The 23,584-nt window shown below is 34.2% G+C and overlaps 1 protein-coding gene and 1 pseudogene across 1 annotated transcript; one reads left to right on the forward strand and one right to left on the reverse strand.

The window, feature by feature from the left end:
- Nucleotides 1–8,002: 8,002 nt before the first annotated feature.
- LOC125775506 (uncharacterized) lies at nt 8,003–8,820 on the reverse strand. The gene is made up of 2 exons (XM_049446166.1): nt 8,454–8,820; nt 8,003–8,388 (listed from the first exon to the last, which is right to left on the reverse strand). The coding sequence occupies exons 1-2, from the start codon at nt 8,818–8,820 to the stop codon at nt 8,027–8,029; spliced, it is 729 nt and encodes a 242-aa protein (XP_049302123.1). The 3' UTR covers nt 8,003–8,026.
- A 3,736-nt stretch (nt 8,821–12,556) lies between these two features.
- On the forward strand, nt 12,557–12,739 carry LOC125775980 (small nucleolar RNA U3; annotated as a pseudogene).
- Nucleotides 12,740–23,584: the final 10,845 nt, after the last annotated feature.

A 23,584-nucleotide genomic window follows, 5' to 3' on the forward strand; every position in this document is an offset into this window, starting at 1 on the left:
TGTCCACAGGATTGCAACATTTGTGTGCCATGTGCCCCAGATGAAAGCACCTGAAGCAACGGGGAATAGGGGAGTATTCCCGGAGGCGACATACAAACCACCCGATCTTTATCTTGCCTAACTTGAGTGCAGTCTTGGCGTCCTGGGCGCGCAGGCATAAGATAGCTATTTGTGTTCCGCTTCGGGTCTTTCGTATGCTCTTAATGTTTAGTTTTCCCAAATTTTCTAATCCGCACTCTTTTTGCAAAGCTTCACAAATCTCTTCTGGAGAAGTTATTTCGTCCAAATCCTTGCACATAATCATAACGTTGTGGGTTTTTGGCTGTATCACAGCCATTTCCCCGACCACTCCTTCTAAGGCGCTTTGGAACGATTCGGCTCTTTTATCCACTTGGTTTTTCAATTGTAATAGCAGGTCTCCTTTCAACGTTTTTCTTATGTACGTTACGCTTGAGCCCAATTCCTCTAAGCCACTGTCGCCTTTTATTTTTCGGAGAATATCCGCGTATGATGCACCATCCTTTTTTTTAAGTATGATGGCGTCTGGCCTCGATTTAATTTTCTGTTCGAGTGGTCTTCGCTTCTTAACGACGTCCACCCAAGCTTCGCTTGCATTGGGTCTGACCATCGTATTGGCTTGCATTAATTTTGCTGCCTCGCTGTAGGTGGGCTGTTCCATTTTGTTTACATTTTTAGGCTTTTTAGTGGGAGGTAAAAAGCCTATTGTCTCACGCAGCCTTTTCGGAGTATTTACCTCCTTACCCATTGGAGAAACCTGGGACGCTTTCCCTACCATAATTCTTTTGGGTAGGTTATTTTCGCCTTTCTCAGCCTTAGCATGTAGCGCCACTATGTTGCTTACCAGGTCGCGCATGGCCTGGTTTATATGCCTTTGGCCAGCCATCATGTTCTCCAGTTCTTTTATCTTCCTACCCAACTGGTTAAAGTTTTGGGTAGTTTCGCTACTTTGTATTTTTCTAGAGGGTTTGCCACCTTCAATTATGTGGTTGGCATTTTCGCATTCTCTTTTTGATCCAGCAACGGTGGATATCTCGTTTTTTTCGTTAGGAGGTGTTCTCATAATTTTTGAGTTCCTTTTAAAGGGATTCTCGGGGGTGCATCCACAACTGTTCTCAGAGGCCATACCTCAATGAGAAAATAGTTGGAAGCTACTGACAGTAAGTATGTTCAGTCACTGCCCCTAAAACCTTGCTTATATTTTCAATAGTTGGCAATGCCAAAACCAAAGGGAATACGAAAAAGGAGAAACAAAAGGAGAACAGCTGATCAAAACAAAACGGCAATGCAAAAGTATTAGCACGCGTTTTGTCAGGCTTGCTGTTTTCAGGGGAAAAATAATATTTTTTCAACAAAATATACGCGGGTAAGTGCGAATAAATTCTTTGTTAAAAAATGCAAATTGTACTTATCTTTTCTTATAAATATAGTGTCCGTTTGGATCGTTGAAGTTTCCGAAAGCCTCAGGTAAGATATGACCTATAGTCGGTGTTAAGACTGGAAGTTTAAAAAAAAAATACCCCAGGACCTCACCAAAAACACAACCACCTCACTTGAACGTAACTTTACTATTTGGGATGTAAATGTAGGCATTTGTATATATGTAAATATTTATATAACTGTGATATTTTTATATATTTTGTATATGAATTGTTATTGTTTTGTTTTAATCGTTAAATGTATAATTTAATCGTTTTGTTTTTTTTTTCGTTATACATTAATGAATTGTTATCGTTTTGTTGATTTATGTAAATAAATTTATTAATGGGTGATATAGGCCTAAAGGGGAACCGAGCACCCAAAACTACTTCTTGCCGCAAACGGGGATACAAATAAAAATATTGGATGTAAAGGAACTGTCAGGTGAATCGTCAGATATTTTAACAGCCCAAATTTCCAATGTAGTGTCTAAATTTTACCAAAAATTACTCGCTTTATGCGCGGATAACACCAACTGCAATTTTGGTGGACAAATATGTGACGCAGTTGATGTTGAATACAAAAAATTACTTGGATTTAGTGAAACCAGATGGCTTACTCTTAAGCCGTCAATAGAAAGAATTTTAAAGCTTTATAAACCATTGAAGGAATATTTTTTACAACAACCCAAATGTCCGACTATTTTATACAATTTGTTTTGGAGATCCTGCATCCGAAGCATGGAAGTGAAAATTTGTTAATTTTGTATCTCTTTTGTATAAGGTTTGAAATGTGGATTTATATGGTTGTAGTTATAAAATTAACAAAACCGTTTACAAAATTTATGAACATTAAAGATCTGTAGGGAACATGGTTTAAATATCAAGGTGCTATTATTTTGACAAGCATTTTATCATTTACAATAAGTTTTTGTACTCTCATATGAAAAAATATGCATACCAATGAAGAAAATGTGATTTATGTTTCAAGTTAGAATTGGATTGAAAATTTTTACATATATTTTTTTATTTTAATGTTGCCTAAATAAAAATATGTACATACATACAGTGGCTCACAGCTTATTTCGTGTAAGCAACATTTTTGATAATACTGATATGAAATTAATATTTTTTGCTCTGAACTAAATGAACGAATGATGCAATTATATTGATAATTTAGTTTTAAATACAAAACATGTAAACGAATTTACAAAAGTATTCAAATTCAATATTTTATTAAACAAAAACCAAAAACACTCATAATTCATGGGTCACAGCTTATTTCGCGTGGTATAAAAATTCTTACTAAAAGGTTATAAAAAGTAAACAAAAATAAAATTTCAATATTTTGTGGAAAAGCCTTTTTGCTCGATTACAGCTTTCATGCGGTTTTTGCATTGATTCCACCAATTTTTTGTATAATCTGGCGATATTTTACCCCACGCTTCCTTCAAAGCCGCTTTTAGAGTTTGGACGCTAGAAATGTGGTGTTTTCTAATATTAATTTCCAGAACGTGCCATACATTTTCAATCACGTTCAAATCTGGTGACTGTGCAGGTGTTTGGACGAGGTGTGGACAATTCCAAATGAGCCAAGTTTGAACAAGACCAGATTTATGTTTAGGGTCGTTGTCCTGGTAGAAGCGAACAGAGGCATGTATACCCAGGTCTTCTGCACTTTGAAGCAAATTTTGCTTCAGTAAGCCTAGGTACACTTCTTTATTCATAGTGGATTCTATAAACTCCAATCAACCAACGCCTGCAGATGACATACACCCCCAAACCATTACATGACCGCCGCCATGTTTTACTGTTGCGCGTAAATTTTTTGTTTGGAGCTCAGTATTTGGTTGCCGCCATACGTATGCTTTACCATCTGGCGTAAAAAGATTAAACTTGCTCTCATCGGCGAAAATAACCGTATTCCAAAAAGCATTGTCCTTGTTTAAATGGTCTTTTGCGAACTGTAAACGGGCTTTTTTATTTTTCTTATTATAAAAGGCTTATTCCGTGCTGTTCGCCCATGAAAATTGGAATCCCTTAATATTCTGCGCACAGTTCTGGATGACATTTTTGCCGAGAAACATTTCAACATCTTTAGTCACCGCTGGAGCACTTAACATTGGTTCTTTTTTAATATTTTTTAAAATCCACCTTTCGTCCGTTTCATTAAAAATTTTATTAGAGCCTTTCGACCCTTGTTATGCACGCGATTTTCACGAACAAAGCGCTAAATTATATATTGAACTGTAGATGAACTTAAATCAACCATTTCAGCAATTTTTTTTTGCGTTTTTCCACTTTGAAAATGTTTAATAACTAATTCGAGTTTTTCAATTGAAGTGCGTGGACCCATGTTGATATATCGCATATTTGCAACTGATCTGCATTGTTTTTAGAACATAAACTGCTTCTTAAGTATTCATAGTTCACTCTTTGATTTACCGTTAGTTTTCTGCATCCGTTATTTCCATGTATCACATGAAACGAAAATCAACACACGAAATAGGCTGTGACCCATGAATTATGAGTGTTTTTGGTTTTTGTTTAATAAAATATTGAATTTGAATACTTTTGTAAATTCGTTTATAGGTTTTGTATTTAAAACTAAATTATCAATATAATTGCATCATTCGTTCATTTAGTCCAGAGCAAAAAATATTAATTTCATATCAGTATTATCAAAAATATTGCTTACACGAAATAAGCAGTGAGCCACGGTATATCATTTGAAAAATTGTCCTGCATTTTCGATTCATATTTATGGTCACCGTAGTTATACAGGGACATATGTCGTGACAACTAAATTATTGTCTTCCAAATTATTATTTTCAAATTTCTGCTTATATTCGCTCTGACCAGAATTGCCATCAAAGGCACATATTCCTATTGATAAAAGGTAATTAGAGGACTCACTCCGGTCATTAATTACATTTGAGACGCAATGTTGTTCAATATTTTTTTATATCAACTTCAACATCAGATCCTGAGACCTTTATTTGTTCAGGACAAGCTTTATTTGTTTAAAAAGCTTCTAATAAGTAGATACTGAAGCTTTATTAAATCTGCTTCGGTGATAAGTGATATTTTTTCTCATATTTTCTAAACACCATACTTCAAAAATATAATATTATATATACACTTGGCATATAACAAATTTTGACGAAAAATTTGGCATACCACCACGTGGTGGCAAATATTGTACAAGTAATGAATATCACTTTTTCAGGTGATTTCGGTTCAAAAACGTTCCGCGCAAAAATGGATTTCTAAAAAAAGTCAAAATTTTGTTTAAATTTTTTTTAATATTTTTATTTTTACATTTTTGTCAATTGCTACATGAAATAAGTTTTAAGTTTAAAGTATGTGATGATTTACACAATGGTAAAATGTCTTGCACAATTTTAATTGCACGCTCTGCGTAGATGTTACTTCGCTGAACTTCCATAACCCTTAAATTTCAAAAAATCGTCGGAGAAACCACGTTCCACATATGTATATTTTTACATAACATATAAATTTTTTACAAAAATCTGAGTCACATAAGACATATAATTTAAACACTCATTTCTTAGGCTTGTTAGACGAATATTGCTTCATGTAATTTTTCATTTTTGAAGAACACACTTGTTCATCAACGCACAATCGGTCTAACTTAGGTATGCTACCGAATGTTCTGTTTAGGGTATCAATCAATGGTCTAATGAGATATAGTCTATCGCGGTTTGGATCGTCTCGAGATGGAGCATTTTCTTTTTCATTAAAGTGAATGAATTGGCGTATTTTTTCAAATCGGTTCCTAGCCATCGTTGTTTGTATTATTGGAACACAATGGTTGCCATTTTCAGACCAATAATCTCTTGTACTCGGGAGATTAAAGTAAGACATATAAAATAAGATACCAATAAATTTACGTAAATCGAATAAATCAAAATTAAAAGCTTCATTAAGTTCGGAGTAAATTTTAGTTTGCTCAACTATTTTGAGCTCCAAAAATTCTGGAAATAGGAATGACCAAACCTGAAAAGGAGTTTGCAAAGCCTTCAAATTATCGGATATGCTACTATCGCCTCTAAAGCTAATTTCAGCATTGGTGTACTGAATATTTCCTGTTTTCCATATTACCCTGTCAAATTCAGAAGACTTCGGATCCACAGACAAGTTTTTGAATAATGAAGGAAATAAATTTGAGGAAACCCGCATGGCGATAGGTTCATCTAACCCTGCGGAAGTCCCGGCTTCTCTAGCAATCCCTATATTATCGTCATCATTTATCATGTTCACAAAGGAATCATGTTCCTAAATCTATTTCATTCTCTACATGATCATCAACAACGGCGACATTGTGAATTGATGCGTCTGCATTTTGTGTTTTTATTAGATCATCAGAGTCACTCTCGAAATTATCAATACTCTCATAACCAATCTCTTCACACAATATAGCACACACGTCAGCATTGGACATTTTGACTCCATCAACTATTATATAATCGGCCATTATAAAATTGATTAGAAAAATATATACAGTGGCGGACAAAAGTCTACGTACGCCCCCTGTTTTCTTCGATGTGAGAGTACAAAAACTTCTTAGAAAAATGTGTTGATACAGTTTTATTCTAATCTTCTTTCTAATAACAACAAACTTAAAAAATCCATTAATTAATATAAAACTACAAATTTATGGAATAAAAACTCAAATATTGTGTTGACAAAAGCCTACATACAGTGCAAAAAAATCTTAGTTCAGTGCGAAAAACTGTACAAAATGCTAGTTATTAAGACGTTTTAGTATTTAGTTGGGTCCCCATTGGCATCTATAAGTGCTTGAAGATGCCGTGGCATCGATTCTGCTAAATTTGTCAACGCTGCAGATGTAATGCTGTTCCAAGGTTCCAATATGCGCTCTTAGAGTGTAGCAGAGCTAGAAATTTGGTTGTTGCTAATTCTACGCTCCAAAATCTCCCAGACATGTTCAATAATATCCATATTTGGACATTGAGGCGGTGTATTTAATTGCCTTGGAGTATAATAAAGCAACCAGTCCTTAACAATTTGCGCCGCATGTATCGGATCGTTTTCTTGTTGTAATATCCAACTGGAACCGAGCCCTAAATTATCCGCCAAAGGCTTCAAATTATGTTCCAACAGAGACTTATACTTATAATCGTCCATTTCATCTTCAATAAAGTCCGAATTTCTAACTCCAGAGGTCGCAACAGCTCCCCAAACCATTACGCTGCCGCCACCGAGCTTCACAATTGATACTACGTTCTTCGGTTCAAGCGTGGCGTTAGTTTTCCTTCAAATTTTAGCCCTTTCATCACTACCAAAAAGGGTGAATTTAGAATCATCTGTAAATGAAACTTTTTTCCAAAAATCCATTTCCTTTTCTTTGTGTTTTTTGGCGAACTTTAAACGAAGTTTCCGGTTTTTTTCAGAAATAAAAGGTTTCTTCCGTGGTGTTCTACTGTGGAATCCGTTATCGTTTAGAGTTTTTTTATTGTTCTTGGTTGGATACTCATTTGTGACGTACTTGCTATGCGTTCGGCTAAATTTGGAGCATTTACTTTTGGATTTTGGTCTACTTCGTTGAGAATCAGGCTGACGTATCTACGAGATTGTTTTTTTTGGGCGTCCACTGCGCGGTTTATTTTCGTTGGAACCATTATTTTTAAAGTTTTCTAGAATTGTCTGTACTGTTGCTCGACTCAAGTTTAAAATTATAGAAATTTCACCATATGATTTTTTTTCTTTTCTTTCTTTTATCACCAAATTTTTTACATCAATTGATATTTCATTTCGCGGAGCCATTATAGCTATTGAAATGTTTAAACCACAACTAAATTCAATAAATATCCAACAATAAACATATTGAAATAAAAGAAAAAGGCTAACGTTACCTTACTGTTAATATAACAATATACAAAGTATGAGATTTGAATTGTATGTAGACTTTTGTCAAAGCAATTTTTGAGTTTTTCTTCCATAAATTTGTGGTTTTATGTTAAATAATGAATTTTTTTTAGTTAATTGCTATTATAATAAATATTAGAATAAAACTGTATAAATACAATTGGGAAATGTTTAGTTTAGTATCTCATTTTGAAGAGGTTTTGCGCAAAGGGGGCTGGGGGCTTGCTACCCCCTCGTTTGAAAGGTAATGAATGGAGCTTTTGAATAATAGCACCCTTCCCCCCCTAGGGTCACGGGGGGCTCTAGGGTAGCCTCCTGAAAATGGTGAAAAATCGTAGTTTTTCCATACAATTTTCACTAATTATTATAAAATTTTTACGCATAGAGTGACTCTATGTTTATTATTTTTATTATTTTAATGAATTAAAGTGGAAATCCACTTTATTTAAATAATAAAAACACTGAAAATTAAAAATTGTATATGCATCGGTAATAATGCATACAAGTAGTTGAAGTACCAAGATAACCCAACCAACCATTTATACAAGACCCCCTAAATAATAAAATTGGGTTTTCATTTGTATGTTTTAGTTGTTTTATTTTGTGTTATACACATATTTAATAACACCCAGTAACGCAATAAATGGGTCGGTATGTTTTTTTTGGATTTCCCGCCTCTATAGAAATTCTACTATAACATCAGCAAAGTTTGCCGGATTATTATAGTTATCTTTGTAAAAGAATCTTTTTACTACACGCCAATGAGACTCTATTCTTTGGGTGTGTGTGCCATCCTCGGCGACGAATGGATTGTCAGGGTCACTATGGTTAACCTTTTCATGGTTGTAACCATACTCCGGGAGGCATTCATATGCGCGCCAAAAATCGGTCCTTATGGTTGTTCCTTCGTGAACATGTTTACGAATAAGAGGGATGAGGACCTCAGCGGAACGTACATTGTCAGAGCATACCTCCAGTCTGAGGTCCTCACTGCCATCCTCTATCATTCCCAGCACCCAATGCCCTTCTACGCGTCTTCCTGAAAAATAGAAAAGTATTTGAATAAACATAATTGTATTATACTATATAAATTATTATTATTACCTTTGTGGTATTTGCGTTTCCCGAATTTACTTTCGTCAATCTGCACTACCTTACCTGGACCACCAATCTTCCCTTTGAATTCTTGATGGTCTAACTGAAATATAACTACCGCTTCTCTGCAGTAGCTATACCAGTCGGAGATAGTGGCAGATGACAGTTTTGTTCCAACGCTCACATAATTTTCCCTATAAATACCTTCCCGAGTAAAGCGGTGGGCAAAGCAATACATTATGTAAAACACGTGGGGAAAGCTTATTTTGACGCCTTCAAACCACGTGCCCGCTGCCCTTGAAATAAGGGATTTCGTCCTACAATTGCCCCTAGAGCACTTAAAATACCCTACTGGGTGGCGTTTGTGCAATGCCATTTGGGTTTTGTGAATGGCACAAAGCCGGCTTTTTGGCAACAGACCATATACCTCAGCAAATAATACGCATAATTCATGTGAGCCCAAGTATTTGACCATTTGTGCTATATTCCACTGCTGTATCGCGCGATTTTTTATTCCAAATTTTCATTATATTTTCACTATAAAAATTACATTGAAACAAGCGCCGCAGGCGAAAATTTGGAATAAAAAATCGATTTTTTATTCCAAATTTTCGTTATATGGACGTAATATATTGCCTACTTTTCAGAGAGCTAAATAACGTATTATATTTACCTGATTGGTTATTTGACATCATTATAAAGTTATTTTATTTAATTGTATTAATAATTTCCAATTGCGAAAACACGTTTTAATTAAGGCACGCGAATATAGTAAAATAAAAATTTGAACTCCATTGAAATCATAATAATATGCCGTTAATACAGAAGTAACCCAACCTTAATTGAGCGTGGCCCTAAGGATCCACCCCACTCCACCCCTTTTCACAAGTGTTAATACTTACAACCATCGATCCGAAACGAGTCCTATGTAAAGTAACCCAAATGGACATAAGACCTACCATTTTGATTCGTTGGATTATTACTGTCTTCCTTTTGTGCTTATTTTCTTCGTCGTTTGACAGTTCATATTCATTAATTTTGCTTACATTTTAAGGAACAGTATAGCACGTAATTGAAAGCTGTTTTATTTATTAAATTGTACATAAAATTGCAACTTAAAATTCATAATTTATGATTAAATCAATTAAATATATTTCAAAGAATGTGCGTGTGTTAAATTGGTTAAATTTTTTGCAAGCAGTGCAACAAAAATTTCAAAAGAAGAGAGCCATTGTTTGAGCAAATGTTAAAATGTGCTTTTTTTGCTTACTTATATCTAAAAAACAAATTAACATTTAACAATAAATTTACATTTAAACAAAAGTTTAATTCATTGGCTATCCGTGCTATATAAATTTAAAAAAACCCGTGCACGCATTTAAGAGGAATAAGCAGTGAAAATGAGAAACTAAACCCAACCCATAAATTTTTCTAAAAACTTTTTGTACTCACATATCAATGGAAATTAGTGATGAGCGATATTTCACCACCGGTGATTTTATCACTGTGATTGAAAAATCGCTTATAGTCACTGCTATTGATAGCCCAAAATATCAGTGATTGGTGATTTTTCTTCATGCCAATATTTCACTGTGAATGAAATTTACAATTGGCACTAGCTTATCAACAATAATTGCTTGTGGTGAGTTTTTTGGTGTTAGAAGTAGAAATTGTGATTTTGAATACTTCTTTATTCACTGTGAATATATGTGGTGATTGTTTGTGGTTAGACACAGAAATTTTGATTTCGAATACTTTTTCACTGTGAAAATATATGTGTATTTCATTTTATTTAATTCCGTTGAAACATTGCTTAAAATAAATATTTTGAAATCCAATTTTTGTAAATTTATTAAATATTGTGAAAATGTCTTTTAAAATAAATAAAAAACGAAGTGAAATGTGGCAATTTTTCGAAGTAATAAGTGAAATTCATGCAAAAGGCCAAAATTGTAAAAAGATGTATCATATAAAACGTCGAACGTTATTAAGAAAAGTAGCGATCGCAATAGCTATAAAAAATCACAGTGATTTAAAAATCGCAATCACTCTTTTCACTGAAACTAAAAAATCGCTACTTCGCTCGTCACTAATGGAAATAGGGGTTGTATGTAGACTTTTGTCCGCCACTGTATCTTACGTGCACGAACTTTAACGTCTTGTCTCATCTGCGTTCTTAACTCAAATGATGCAATTAACGTGCTTTTGCATTTCAAATACATATAAGCGTTTATCCAAGAATGATAGAATATAAGATTACGACACTAGTTTACCGTTAGTTTTTTTCGGTTTAGCTCGTGACAATTCTTACAAAAACAAATACATTGTGCAACAATTTCGTGACGTAACCGTTTTGCGTTGAGAAGAACAAGCATAGAAATGCATACAAATTGCAAACAGAAAAGTAAACACTTTTGGAAATTCCCAAAATAATATTAATTCATTCGTCTTTGCAGGAAAAATTTCAGTGGAATGTTTAGAATATTGTTGCGAGAAAAGATATAAGTAGTTTTAGGCACATCCACAATAAATAGAGTAGCATGTGTGGAAATTGTTCAAATGAAAATTAAGTGAAAGTGTACTGTTGTATTTATTTAAATTTCTAAGCATAAATATATTAATTTTTTAAAATGAAATGTGCAGTGGCTTGTTGTAATAATTATTATGCAATTAAAGGATCGAAAACGATTTTTTTTCAGTTTTCCGGCCGATTTAAAAGTTGCCAAAAAATGGGTGTTATTTTACAAAATGACGCCAAAAATCGATTGAAGTTGTTCTTCCGAGCTAGAATGTTTTTTAAAATAAGAAAGTTGAACAAGGACTTGGAACAATCAATCCACAAAAAGAAATGCAAACTTAATAAAATAGTTTTAGTTTTATATATTAAGTAAATTTATTTTCATATTTATATTAGAATTATTACTAATATAAGTATCTGTTTATGTACAATAAAAGAATGACTGAAATATCATAAACACAATTGATTTAAACATTCACTTTATTTGGAATTAGTTGACGACAGGTTAAAAATATGTTACAAATATATCTTCAATATAATTTCACAATTCTTTTATCATAATTTCATACATCTGATACATCTGAACTTATAATATACATATGTATGTATACATATATTTATATACAACACAAGAAACGTCTTCTCCATTTGAATCACAACTTAATAGACAATTTTATTATCAATAGGCCGATATATTTCTTTAGAAATGATTGAAATCTTTTTACTTAACAATATTCAATCGCTTCACTAAAACTTTTCATTACAATCGAGAGAATTAATAATATTTTGCGAATTTACAAAAGTGTTTACTTTTCTGTTTACAATTTGCAAGCCATTTGACAGTTTTTCACTCTTGTTCTTCTCAACACGGAACTATGACGTTTCGTAATGGCGGTCGTCGTAATCTTATATTCTATCATTCTTGCGTTTATCAAATAAAAAGTGTGCGGCAATGTCCAGTGTATCTTTAAAGATACAACCATTTATATTCACTCGTATTCAGCAGGGAAGCGAAAAATAAAATCAAGTAAAAATATATCGTTAAAAAATTCTCTTCGGAACCAGTATAAAAATTTTCGGGTCTAGAATGTAAATAGTTCTGGAGATTTTACATTACAAAAGCGATAATTTATTTAGTTTAACAAAAATAGTTTTTTGAAGTTATGTATACTTCTTATACGACGCCGGTAAAGGTTGCGATAGATTCTGGTTGCGCAACCTTCCATGTAAATGCAACGCAAGGTTGCGCAACCTCGCTCCATCCATATGAATGTAACGCAACCTTGTCTGCGAAGATGTTCGAGCAACGAGCGCTGACAATCGGCGATCGTTTGTTCGTTTCTTTCGGCACAGCTCGGCTTTTCTACCAACAACACAATGTTGCCATGCTTATGCTGTTGTTGTTTTTTTTGTTTTCGTAGAACAATGTTTCAATTTTTGGTTGGTGACATATTCACATGTGTGCGCATAAATATGTTTGTATGCTTGTGCATTATTGAAGTTATACTTCTTTTTCTTTCGTTTGTCTTTCATTTCTGCGAATTCTCAACTATTTTGTGTGACTTTTAATTGAAATACTCTGCGTTGGCCTTTCAAAATTAACACTTTACAGAATCATGTCTGTGCTTTTGGAAAACGACCCACGATCACGAGGTATATCGTTTTATCTGGGAGCGTCAGATTTAAGAAATTCATTTCTAATTTTGTCTTGTGGCATATTAGAAATGTTTCTTCAAAAATCGCTCGCTTACAACGGATAAAACGGCTTCTGAGTGGTGATTTTAATGAATAAGTTTCTTTTTGTTGAAATAATCTGCGTTGCCCGTTAAGAAGTTAAGACTATACTTCTCAGGGGGTCACAGCAATATTATGTATATGTATATACATAATATGTATATGTATATTGCTGTGATAAATTTATTGCGAAAGCAAATATTCTACAAAGTATGTATTGCGCGAAAGAAATAATTGATTTAAGCGAAATTTCTAGGCTTTATAGTCATATATTCGAACATCTTTCACAAATTTTTTGAATACGAAATCTTTAATATTCTGCCTTTAGGAAGCAATTACCCGATGCATCTCGCATATACATTTATCAGGAACAAAAAATTCAAAAAGATTCATGTTTTTTAATAACTTATCTTCTAGTTAAACTAAGAAAATTCCAAAAAAAAATTTAATTTATTTTGTTTAAAAATACATATGTATGTTCAAACTTGACTTTTCCTATTTTTTTTTAGTTTAAATAGAAGATTTTATGCCAAAGATAATAAACTTTGCCCAATTCCAAATTATTTAATTTCTACTAGTAAGAAAAATATTTATTTGTATAGTATACGATGTTAAAAGGCATACATCTTCTATCCTATCTTGTGCATCTGCACATGCTCTTATGAGTGTATGTATACGCATGTGCGCGTTCAGAAATTGAAATCATATTTTCATCACTTATCAATATACTTATTACATGTGCGCGCATATACATTGCATGTTTTTAGATCATTAATATTGAAATTGGTGATATTTAATGTTGTATCTTTAAAGATACAGCAGGCATTTAAGGTTAACAAAAATGTCTGAGAACACATTCATTTGCTTTTGTGAAGCCGGCAAATGATTACGCTGCGAAATTATTTTTGTTGAAAGTATGATCGGAAAGATTTCGCTCCAAGCACACAAACTTACAAATATTATAATTGCAAACGATATAATAAATTAAGGCTAAAAGTGCCAAAATAGCTCTAGAATTCAACGGGCATTACTGACTGCTGGTATTGCTTCAAATTTCGCGCGTAGGGACTCCACGCACCTTTTTTTTTTTACTTTGCTTATCAAAATTTGCCTTCAGTTGCAACAAAATTTAGTAGAAGTATTACCCTTTATGAAGTGTGTATATTTTCTTTAAAAGATTCGACCAATTCATATATGTAAGTATTGCATGTCATTTCGCCATTTAATGCTTTTAACCTTAATACACTCTTTATTTTGTTTATACTCTTTTTTTAGATCATCGTAATTTTCTATTAAATTTGGAATAAAATTGTATGAATTATTGGGCGATGATGTTTTTCCCTCTAAAAGCTCATCCATGACATGTTTTAACATCAAATCTAGCACATGATGTTGACAACCAATATACTGTGGAGCGGGCAATGAAAAGGATTTGAAAAAATTTTGTAGGCGAGTGACAACACCATGGTGTCTGCCAGTATTCATACTGGTTGTATCGCAAATTATCATTTTAATTGATTCCAACAAATCGAAATCACATAATAATTATTTTATTCCGTAAAATATTGTCGGCGCTTTTCCATCATTCAGAACTAGTACACCTAATTTTACTTCCCTAGAAGCATTTTTCAGTACTACGACCTGATATTCCTTCTTTCCAATTTTTTCCCGTCAAAATGTAAGCATCAGTTTTAATTTTTAAGAGTGTTTTTCAACAGTTTTTTCTTTTGTTCGGCATTTTTGGTGTAAGCTTTGTAAATTCCAGGTTGGGATGGCGACAATATCTCTACACCAGATTCAGACAACTCTTTACATATTTTTGCGGCCTTTCTAGTGCTAACGTTTGCATTCATAACCAAATTAACAGTTGGTTTCATAGGCTTCTTTTTTTTGTAATAGGCTGGCAGGTGGTTTGTAGGCAATATCATCATCTGATGACACCTCATCGTCCATTATGGTTGGAAGTTTGTAATCATCATCCAACGGCACATTATCGATTTTAGATACTGAAATGGGGAAATGCTCCGATTCGTCTGATTGCTGCTCTTCGTTGTTTGAAGTTATATCAAAAATTTTATTAAAACAATATTTATTACGGCGTTTTAAAAAGTTTTGGTACGATTTTATTAATCTATCCACATTTCTTTTAATAAACCTTAAGGTAAGTGTTTTAAAATTGAGTTTCTTCAACAATACTCAAAGTTCACTAACGATAATTTGTGTTCTTCTTTTCTTACACTTTATTTCCTTTCCAAGACTATTAAATCCTTTTTACATAATTCGAACAATGGATTGTCCACATTTTTTATACATTGTGTTTTGCTAGCTAAATTTTCTTTCCACGTATTACAATACTTTTCAATATTTTTAGCACTTGTCTTAAACATTTTTACACAAACAATATTTAATTATCCCGATAAAAACAGATTTGAAATATTTATTTCAATTTCTAAAATGAATGATAAAACAAATGTGCTTAAGATCACACAACTGAAGGTGGCTTTGTTTCTTCATCTAACGGGAAATCATTCAACTATCGTACTCTTCCTTTTATCATTCTTGCATAGAGAACATTAAATAAAAGAGAAGAAGTATGTAACCACGCTCTCGTCTCGTCAGATGTAAAGACATTGTCGCGTGTACAGCTGTGTTATCATTATATTGAATCAGAATTTTCTGAAGAAAAATTAGTTTGGGGTGGGTGGGGCACTTCCCTTAGGTCCATTAAAAGGCGTTTGGAATAATAGGAAGATTATTAGTTTAATAAATATCTATTATTATGAAGAAAAACGTGTACAGTGTACAAAACTTTTTTTGTTTTTTCAGCAGTTGTGATAAAAAAGTAATTTCGTGCGGAAACTTTTTTGCAATTTCGCAAAAAAAAAAAAATAATGGGGTTCATACTTGTTTATTCTCTATTCGACTATGGTATGCCGTTTTTCGTATTTGCAAAAATTGTAAAATGTTATATGCCTAATATACACGGACGTGAAAGTTTACACCGATATGATGTGCCGAAATAAAAGTACATATAAAAAAACATTTGATAAAAGTGAGAAAATGATAAAATGAAAACCAAAGCTCAAATATGTATGTATGTATGTATGTATATGTATGATGAAAAAAACATAAAAAACAATAAAATATTCACGAATATACATACACGTAAACATGAAAAATTATAAAAAATAACACTCAAAAAATCGCAAGCCTGGTAGAATAACATGAATAACAAAGAAAGTTGCAGTTGAAATCAATAGCATAGACTTATATCGGTATTCTGCGTGAGACGATTGTCTCATGTCTCTAATAGTGACTATAGTAATTTAGTGATTCTGTTAGTCAGGAGTCTCATTTTGGTATTCTGGCAAATAGAGTATACTACTTTACAGTATACTACTATACTGTACTGGTGGGCAACTGCCTCCGTGTGGAACTGCGCCATTTTCTTTATTTTCTCTTCTTAAATACAATACAATATTTTCCTTAAGCCTAGATACAAATATTAATCGTACATTCTAAGAAGTATATCTACAATCGACTTAAGATAGACCAAATGTTACAAGTGGGAAGGTTCATCTTGCAATCTATGAATTACATTTTGGGACCACTTTAGCGAAGTACAATGTTTCAATTCGGACCATATGGGTCGTACGTGTCATGTTACATATTTATGACAAAAGATACATATTATATGTATGTTCATGTAATATGAACTGGTGGTACGTGTCCAATGGTATTAGAAAAGACAAATATAATTTTTATTAAATTTGAAAATTTGATAATTCCAAGATATTTTGGTATCCAATAAATTTCCTCATAACTAACAGTTCTCACAACCTGACACCTCCCAAAACCGGACATGAATCCACTAATATTTTATTATACTTTACGGTGGCTGTCCGATTATGAAGAATTTCACTGTATATGAGTGCTTGCTGAAAGTTTTCAAAATATAACAAAACAAAAATACAGTAAAAGCGTATAAAAAAGACAAAATTGGGGTTTTCTGGTTAACACCAATATCAAAAAGAAAATCATCACATACTACTGTGATCAAATTGAAAGGTGAATTTTTCATTTATACTTCGCATGTTTTTCGAATCGGTAAATTTCACGTAAAAATGTTAATTAGTATTTGAGATAGTTTGTTCTGTGAGGCTCTAAAAGTAAATTCTTCGATACTTACTATGTCTGAATTTATTGAACAAAGAAGTGCGATAAAGCACCATCGCATACTGCATTGGTTATTCGTGATCATTTCTACCACCAAGGATTCTGGTATAGAGCTTGTAACTTGAAACGGCAGTTATACAGTAGGGTGGGTCGATTCCGGAATTTTTTCGATTCGGTATTTCTAATAGTGCGGAAAAGTTGCCTTAGTACTTCCTGATTCCAATGCAACTTTTTGTTTTGAGATCGGATTGCATCTTCAACCCGAACCTCGGCCTTGAAATTTCGGAAATTCGCCTAAAATCGTGAAATTGTCTACCTAGCACCTGAAATACGCATCTCATGGCAAAATGTATAAAACAAAAGTTATTTGTCACGTCATTTGCTACCGAAATGGTATATGTGATCATGGCCGTAGGACGAACCGTTCCCGAGATACGAGCGAAAAGGCGGCGCGCCACAGCGCAAGGTGAAAATCGGCTTGCGGCCACACTTCTTGACGTTGATTTCGCCGAGTGCTATCACTCACATTCATTCACCTACGCCAAAGGACACGTTCGGATAGGTCTCCACACAAATATTTTTTCATCGAGTTCCTTCACTCTTGTCGGTGATTTCGCCGAGTTCTATCACTTACATTCATTTCCCTGCGCCATACGACACGTTCGGACTGGTCTCCACATAAATATTTTTTCATCGAGTTCCTTCACTCTTGTCGTTGATTTCGCCAGGTGCTATCACTTATATTCTCTCAACAAAACACAGAACTCAAAATGTCTGTATCTAAATTTAAATTTAGACAGAAATGTCCTGTGTTTGGCATATATCCGTACAATCTCTCTGAGTCCCAGTTACCTACTTACCAGGATGTTCTTTTGTGTTATCAGTTTGAAAGATTTGGTATAGGGGACTCCGAGGCGACAACTATGAACCTAGGAGTAACGACGTTACAGAAATAGTTGCAAAAAAGGTTGAAAATACTTTCAAAAAGTCATCTATTCCGATAGTTTCACACACCAGAGTTGTACAAATGCTCACCACATACCATAAGAAATTTCTGACTCTTAAAAAAATGTTTTTAAGGAACCCAATAGGTTTGAGCTCTAAAAGAGACGACTTTGTCTCTTCTGCCGGAAAATTATTTGACATCGCTGCTTGTAAATGCATTTATTTTTCTTCTTGCACTTGTCCAAAGGAAAGGAAAGTTCCTATCAATGAACAACCATTTCTCTTGGACCAGAGAACCACAAGAATTGGTCGCATTGGAAGTGTTGATCTACCTGAAACAAAAAAGATTACAAAGAAAAATGAACGTAAAGAAAAGCTTTCAAAACGTCATTCAACATCAACACTTACCAGAAAAGTATCAGCTAGAACACGTGACCATTCAGATCAGCCAGACTCTCATACAGACGACAACAATGTAGGCGGGTCGCACATTGATTCTTCGAAAAACGATGGTGATGATGAATTTTCTCTTCCATCCTCTAAAACAAACCATAATACACTAGTATTACAACACACTGCTTTAGCTGCCCAAAGATTTGGAGTAAGTGATAGAGCAGCGGCCTTGATTGTTTCATCGGCTTTTCTGGATGCCAAAAAAGCAGGTTTGATAACAGAGGATCAGGCTAGCTTTGTCACTGACAAATGCAAGATTAGTCGGGCAAAAAAAAGTGTTGGTGTTAAGCTCGAGAACACCGAAAGTATTGACTCCGTATATGGGCTGTATTTTGACGGCCGCAAAGACAATACACTTACACAAGTCAGCGAAGGTGAAAAGTACTACCGCGACACTGTCAAAGAGGAACATATTTCTCTTATAGCGGAACCTGGTTGTCATTACTTTGGCCACGTCACTTCTCCTTCCGGGTCAGCTGAGGATGAGACGCAAGCTATATGGCAACATTTACAAGACAATTCAGTTGATGTGGAACATCTAGAAGTTGTCGGTGCTGATGGCACCAACACGAACACAGGTTGGAAAGGTGGAATCATTCGGAAACTAGAAGAAAGAATAGGTAGGCCATTACAGTGGGTTGTTTGTCTTCTACATTTCAACGAACTTCCATTCCGTGCTCTTTTCGAACACATAGATGGTGTCTCAAAGAGTCCAAATACATTCTCTGGGGACATAGGTAAACTGCTCCCTTATTGTGAGAAGTTGTCTGTTGTCAAATTTGAAAGTTTTCCATCCTGCCAATTACCTTCTGAGGTTATTAATCCGACCCAACTTAGCACAGACCAAGCTTATCTCTATAAAATATCAGAAGCTGTTATTTCCGGTCAATGTTCCTCAGATTTAGCGTCGATGCATCCAGGTAACATGTGCAAATCTCGCTGGCTCACCTGTGCAAATAGAATTCTGAGATTATACATTTCTACTGACAAACCAACAAAGGAAATAAAGATTTTGGTCAAGTACATACTTACAGTTTACTCACCTTTGTGGTTCTCAATAAGATTCAACAGTTCAATCAAAGATGGCTCGCGCCATCTCTATGCTGCAATTCAAAGGTCGAGATACTTACCCGCTAAACTGCGCAAGGTTGTCGATTCATCCATTCAACAGAATGCTTTCTTTGCTCTTCCAGAAAACATTCTCCTTAGTATGATGACTGACGAACGGATAGAAGTCAGAAAGTTGGCCCTTGACCGTCTTCTGGCAGCCAGAGAAGCAGAGTCTGACACCATAAATGGAAGAGTTAGATGTAATAAAGTGCCAAAGCTGAATTCGTTCGTCCTACGTCCATGATCACATATACCATTTCGGTAGCAAATGACGTGACAAATAACTTTTGTTTTATACATTTTGCCATGAGATGCGTATTTCAGGTGCTAGGTAGACAATTTCACGATTTTAGGCGAATTTCCGAAATTTCAAGGCCGAGGTTCGGGTTGAAGATGCAATCCGATCTCAAAACAAAAAGTTGCATTGGAATCAGGAAGTACTAAGGCAACTTTTCCGCACTATTAGAAATACCGAATCGAAAAAATTCCGGAATCGATCCACCCTACTGTATAACTGCCGTTTCAAGTTACAAGCTCTATACCAGAATCCTTGGTGGTAGAAATGATCACGAATAACCAATGCAGTATGCGATGGTGCTTTATCGCACTTCTTTGTTCAATAAATTCAGACATAGTAAGTATCGAAGAATTTACTTTTAGAGCCTCACAGAACAAACTATCTCAAATACTAATTAACATTTTTACGTGAAATTTACCGATTCGAAAAACATGCGAAGTATAAATTAAAAATTCACCTTTCAATTTGATCACAGTAGTATGTGATGATTTTCTTTTTGATATTGGTGTTAACCAGAAAACCCCAATTTTGTCTTTTTTATACGCTTTTACTGTATTTTTGTTTTGTTATATTTTGAAAACTTTCAGCAAGCACTCATATACAGTGAAATTCTTCATAATCGGACAGCCACCGTAAAGTATAATAAAATATTAGTGGATTCATGTCCGGTTTTGGGAGGTGTCAGGTTGTGAGAACTGTTAGTAATGAGGAAATTTATTGGATACCAAAATATCTTGGAATTATCAAATTTTCAAATTTAATAAAAATTATATTTGTCTTTTCTAATACCATTGGACACGTACCACCAGTTCATATTACATGAACATACATATAATATGTATCTTTTGTCATAAATATGTAACATGACACGTACGACCCATATGGTCCGAATTGAAACATTGTACTTCGCTAAAGTGGTCCCAAAATGTAATTCATAGATTGCAAGATGAACCTTCCCACTTGTAACATTTGGTCTATCTTAAGTCGATTGTAGATATACTTCTTAGAATGTACGATTAATATTTGTATCTAGGCTTAAGGAAAATATTGTATTGTATTTAAGAAGAGAAAATAAAGAAAATGGCGCAGTTCCACACGGAGGCAGTTGCCCACCAGTACAGTAGTATACTGTAAAGTAGTATACTCTATTTGCCAGAATACCAAAATGAGACTCCTGACTAACAGAATCACTAAATTACTATAGTCACTATTAGAGACATGAGACAATCGTCTCACGCAGAATACCGACATTATTGTTATTTGTTTTGTAAAGATACATACATATATTACTTACGAGTATGTCGGAAAATAGTTCAAATTATGTTTATCTTTTGGGTGCCGTTCATAATAATTTGCCAACACGCAAGCTGGAGATGTTTTTAATTATTTCATGTTTAAGTACAAGATCTTAAAGAAAACAATTCGTGCTGCCGAGGTTATAGAAGTAGTCCAAGAGATTTGAAGTGTTATGAACATACCACTTATAAAAAAACAACATGCTATCACAAAAATCGAAACGCTTTTTACAGAATGGAAAAATTTAGATAAAAGTCGATTTAAAAACATTCTGAGTTTCATCTGTTGAAAATGAAAAAATTTACCAATAAATTGGATGAATTATTTGATATAAGACTCAAAAAAGATATATCTGATAACTCCTGTCCTGAAGAACTTTTTTTGTTAGTAAAAAAAAGTTAGGGCCGGTTAACACCTCTACCAGATGACGTACAAGATGAGAGTTTTCCTCTTGAACCAATAGAAAATGATACCTATGAACATGGTAATTAATATAAACTTCGTATTTGCTGACAAAACATTAAAATCTAATTTTTCTGAAATATTATTATTTAAACATCTAATCACAATGATTTTTTTCAGTCTTAAGTCAAGCTTTAAGATTTCAAGATTTGTGGAATTCTGACTCTAAACATGAATTTTACTAAGCTTTGACACAATAATAAGGAAAAAAGCAAAAAAAGATAAAACAAGCATAAAATTCATTATTTCAAAAATAAAAAATATTAACAACTTAAGAGTATTCACAATTATTAAAGTATAAAAACTACTTGTTTAGATCATAAACATTCCTAGAAAAATTGATTTAGTTTGTTTTTTTCGTTGGAAAGAAGTTTAATAAGTGTTTATCAATAATTGAAAATAAAAATGATAGAACAAATTGTAATTGAATGAGCAATAAAAAAAAAACGGTTGTGATTCTATAAATTCGAGAAAGGATCATTTTTGTATAGAATTTAATTTCCTGCAAAACCATACCAAGGGTTTTTTTATATTTGGTACTTTAAATTATCTATAACCAAAAAATGAATGAAAAAAAGTATTTTTCGACGAAAATTCTTATTTTTGCGAGCGCTAACTGAAAAATGAAGATAAAGGGCTCAAATTTTGACACAATTTTTTTTTTGTGACTCAACGAAATTTTGCTATGGGACCGAAAAAAATATTGTATTTATTTGGCACAGTCTAATGTATATACATATTTAATTGCATCTATTAGTGATACCATCTTCGGAAACGAAAGGGTTGGTGTCGTCACTGTGATTCACTTTTTGGTGGACGTACCCAAAATTTGGTAGTGCGTCATATGCCTGCCAGCAGTCCGGCCGAACTATGCTTCCTTCAGCCACGTGCTTCTGGATCAATAGAATTAAAATGTCCGCCGTTCGAAGATTGTCAGGACATACTTCGAGGCGTACGTCCTCGCTACCATCTTCAATCATCCCAAGAACCCAGTGTCCCTCTACGCGCGTACCTAAAATGTAAGTAACAAACTTTATTAGAGTTAAATTCATTGTATAAGGAAATAGTATTACCTTATTTTATATATTCGACGATGACGTTGGCGAAGTAGGCGGTGTGATTATAGTTGGCTTCGTAAAAGAAACTACGCGCCATTGCGACTCAATCAGTTGCGTATGGACACCATCTTCGGAAACGAAAGGGTTGGTGTCGTCACTGTGATTCACTTTTTGGTGGACGTACCCAAAATTTGGTAGTGCGTCATATGCCTGCCAGCAGTCCGGCCGAACTATGCTTCCTTCAGCCACGTGCTTCTGGATCAATAGAATTAAAATGTCCGCCGTTCGAAGATTGTCAGGACATACTTCGAGGCGTACGTCCTCGCTACCATCTTCAATCATCCCAAGAACCCAGTGTCCCTCTACGCGCGTACCTAAAATGTAAGTAACAAACTTTATTAGAGTTAAATTCATTGTATAAGGAAATAGTATTACCTTTGTTGTACTTCCGCCGCCCAAATGTCCTCTCGTTGATCTGAATAATTTTTCCCGGACCACCAATTTTTCCTTGTTCATATTGGTGGTCCAACTGGTATATTACCACGGCCTTTCGGCAATAAATATGGCAAAGTTTTCCCGTCATTTGTATAGTCCTAGCGCAATATTTCTTCGCGGGACATACGACACGCAAAGCAGTACATCAAAAAGTACACCTGAGGGACACTGATGCGGACATTTTCAAACCAAGTCCCGATGGTTACTGAAACACGTGGCTTTTTTGTGCACGTGCCCCTGTAGCACACAAAATACTCAAAGTTGCCCTCTTTCCGTATAGTTTTTGGGACCTTGTGTACAGGGCACATTTCCTCGCTCGGTATTAGGCCGTTTTCCTCTGCAAATCGGACTCCTTGTTCATGCGTGCTCAGCTCGGTGCCAACACGCATACGACTCCACTCAAACCGTAATGACCGCATTCCGGTAATATTTTTATTTTCAATAACGCCGATTAACACCGAAAACGTATTTTGTATAACGGCAAATTTTGAAATATGGGTAAATATATGAAAAGTACCGTTATGCTTCCTAGCACACATATTAGATGGTATATTGAAATTATTGAAATTGTTAAGAAATATAAAGCCTTAATTTG

This window comes from Bactrocera dorsalis, chromosome 1 (assembly GCF_023373825.1).
Source record: "Bactrocera dorsalis isolate Fly_Bdor chromosome 1, ASM2337382v1, whole genome shotgun sequence".
In the NCBI taxonomy this organism is placed as follows: domain Eukaryota; kingdom Metazoa; phylum Arthropoda; class Insecta; order Diptera; family Tephritidae; genus Bactrocera; species Bactrocera dorsalis.

Coding starts and splice junctions, on each gene's coding strand:
- LOC125775506 (XM_049446166.1), bottom strand. CDS start 8,820: ATGGCATTGCACAAACGCCACCCAGTAGGGTATTTTAAGTGCTCTAGG. Junction 8,389..8,453: donor GAAACGCAAATACCACAAAG/GTAATAATAATA, acceptor TCTATTTTTCAG/GAAGACGCGTAGAAGGGCAT.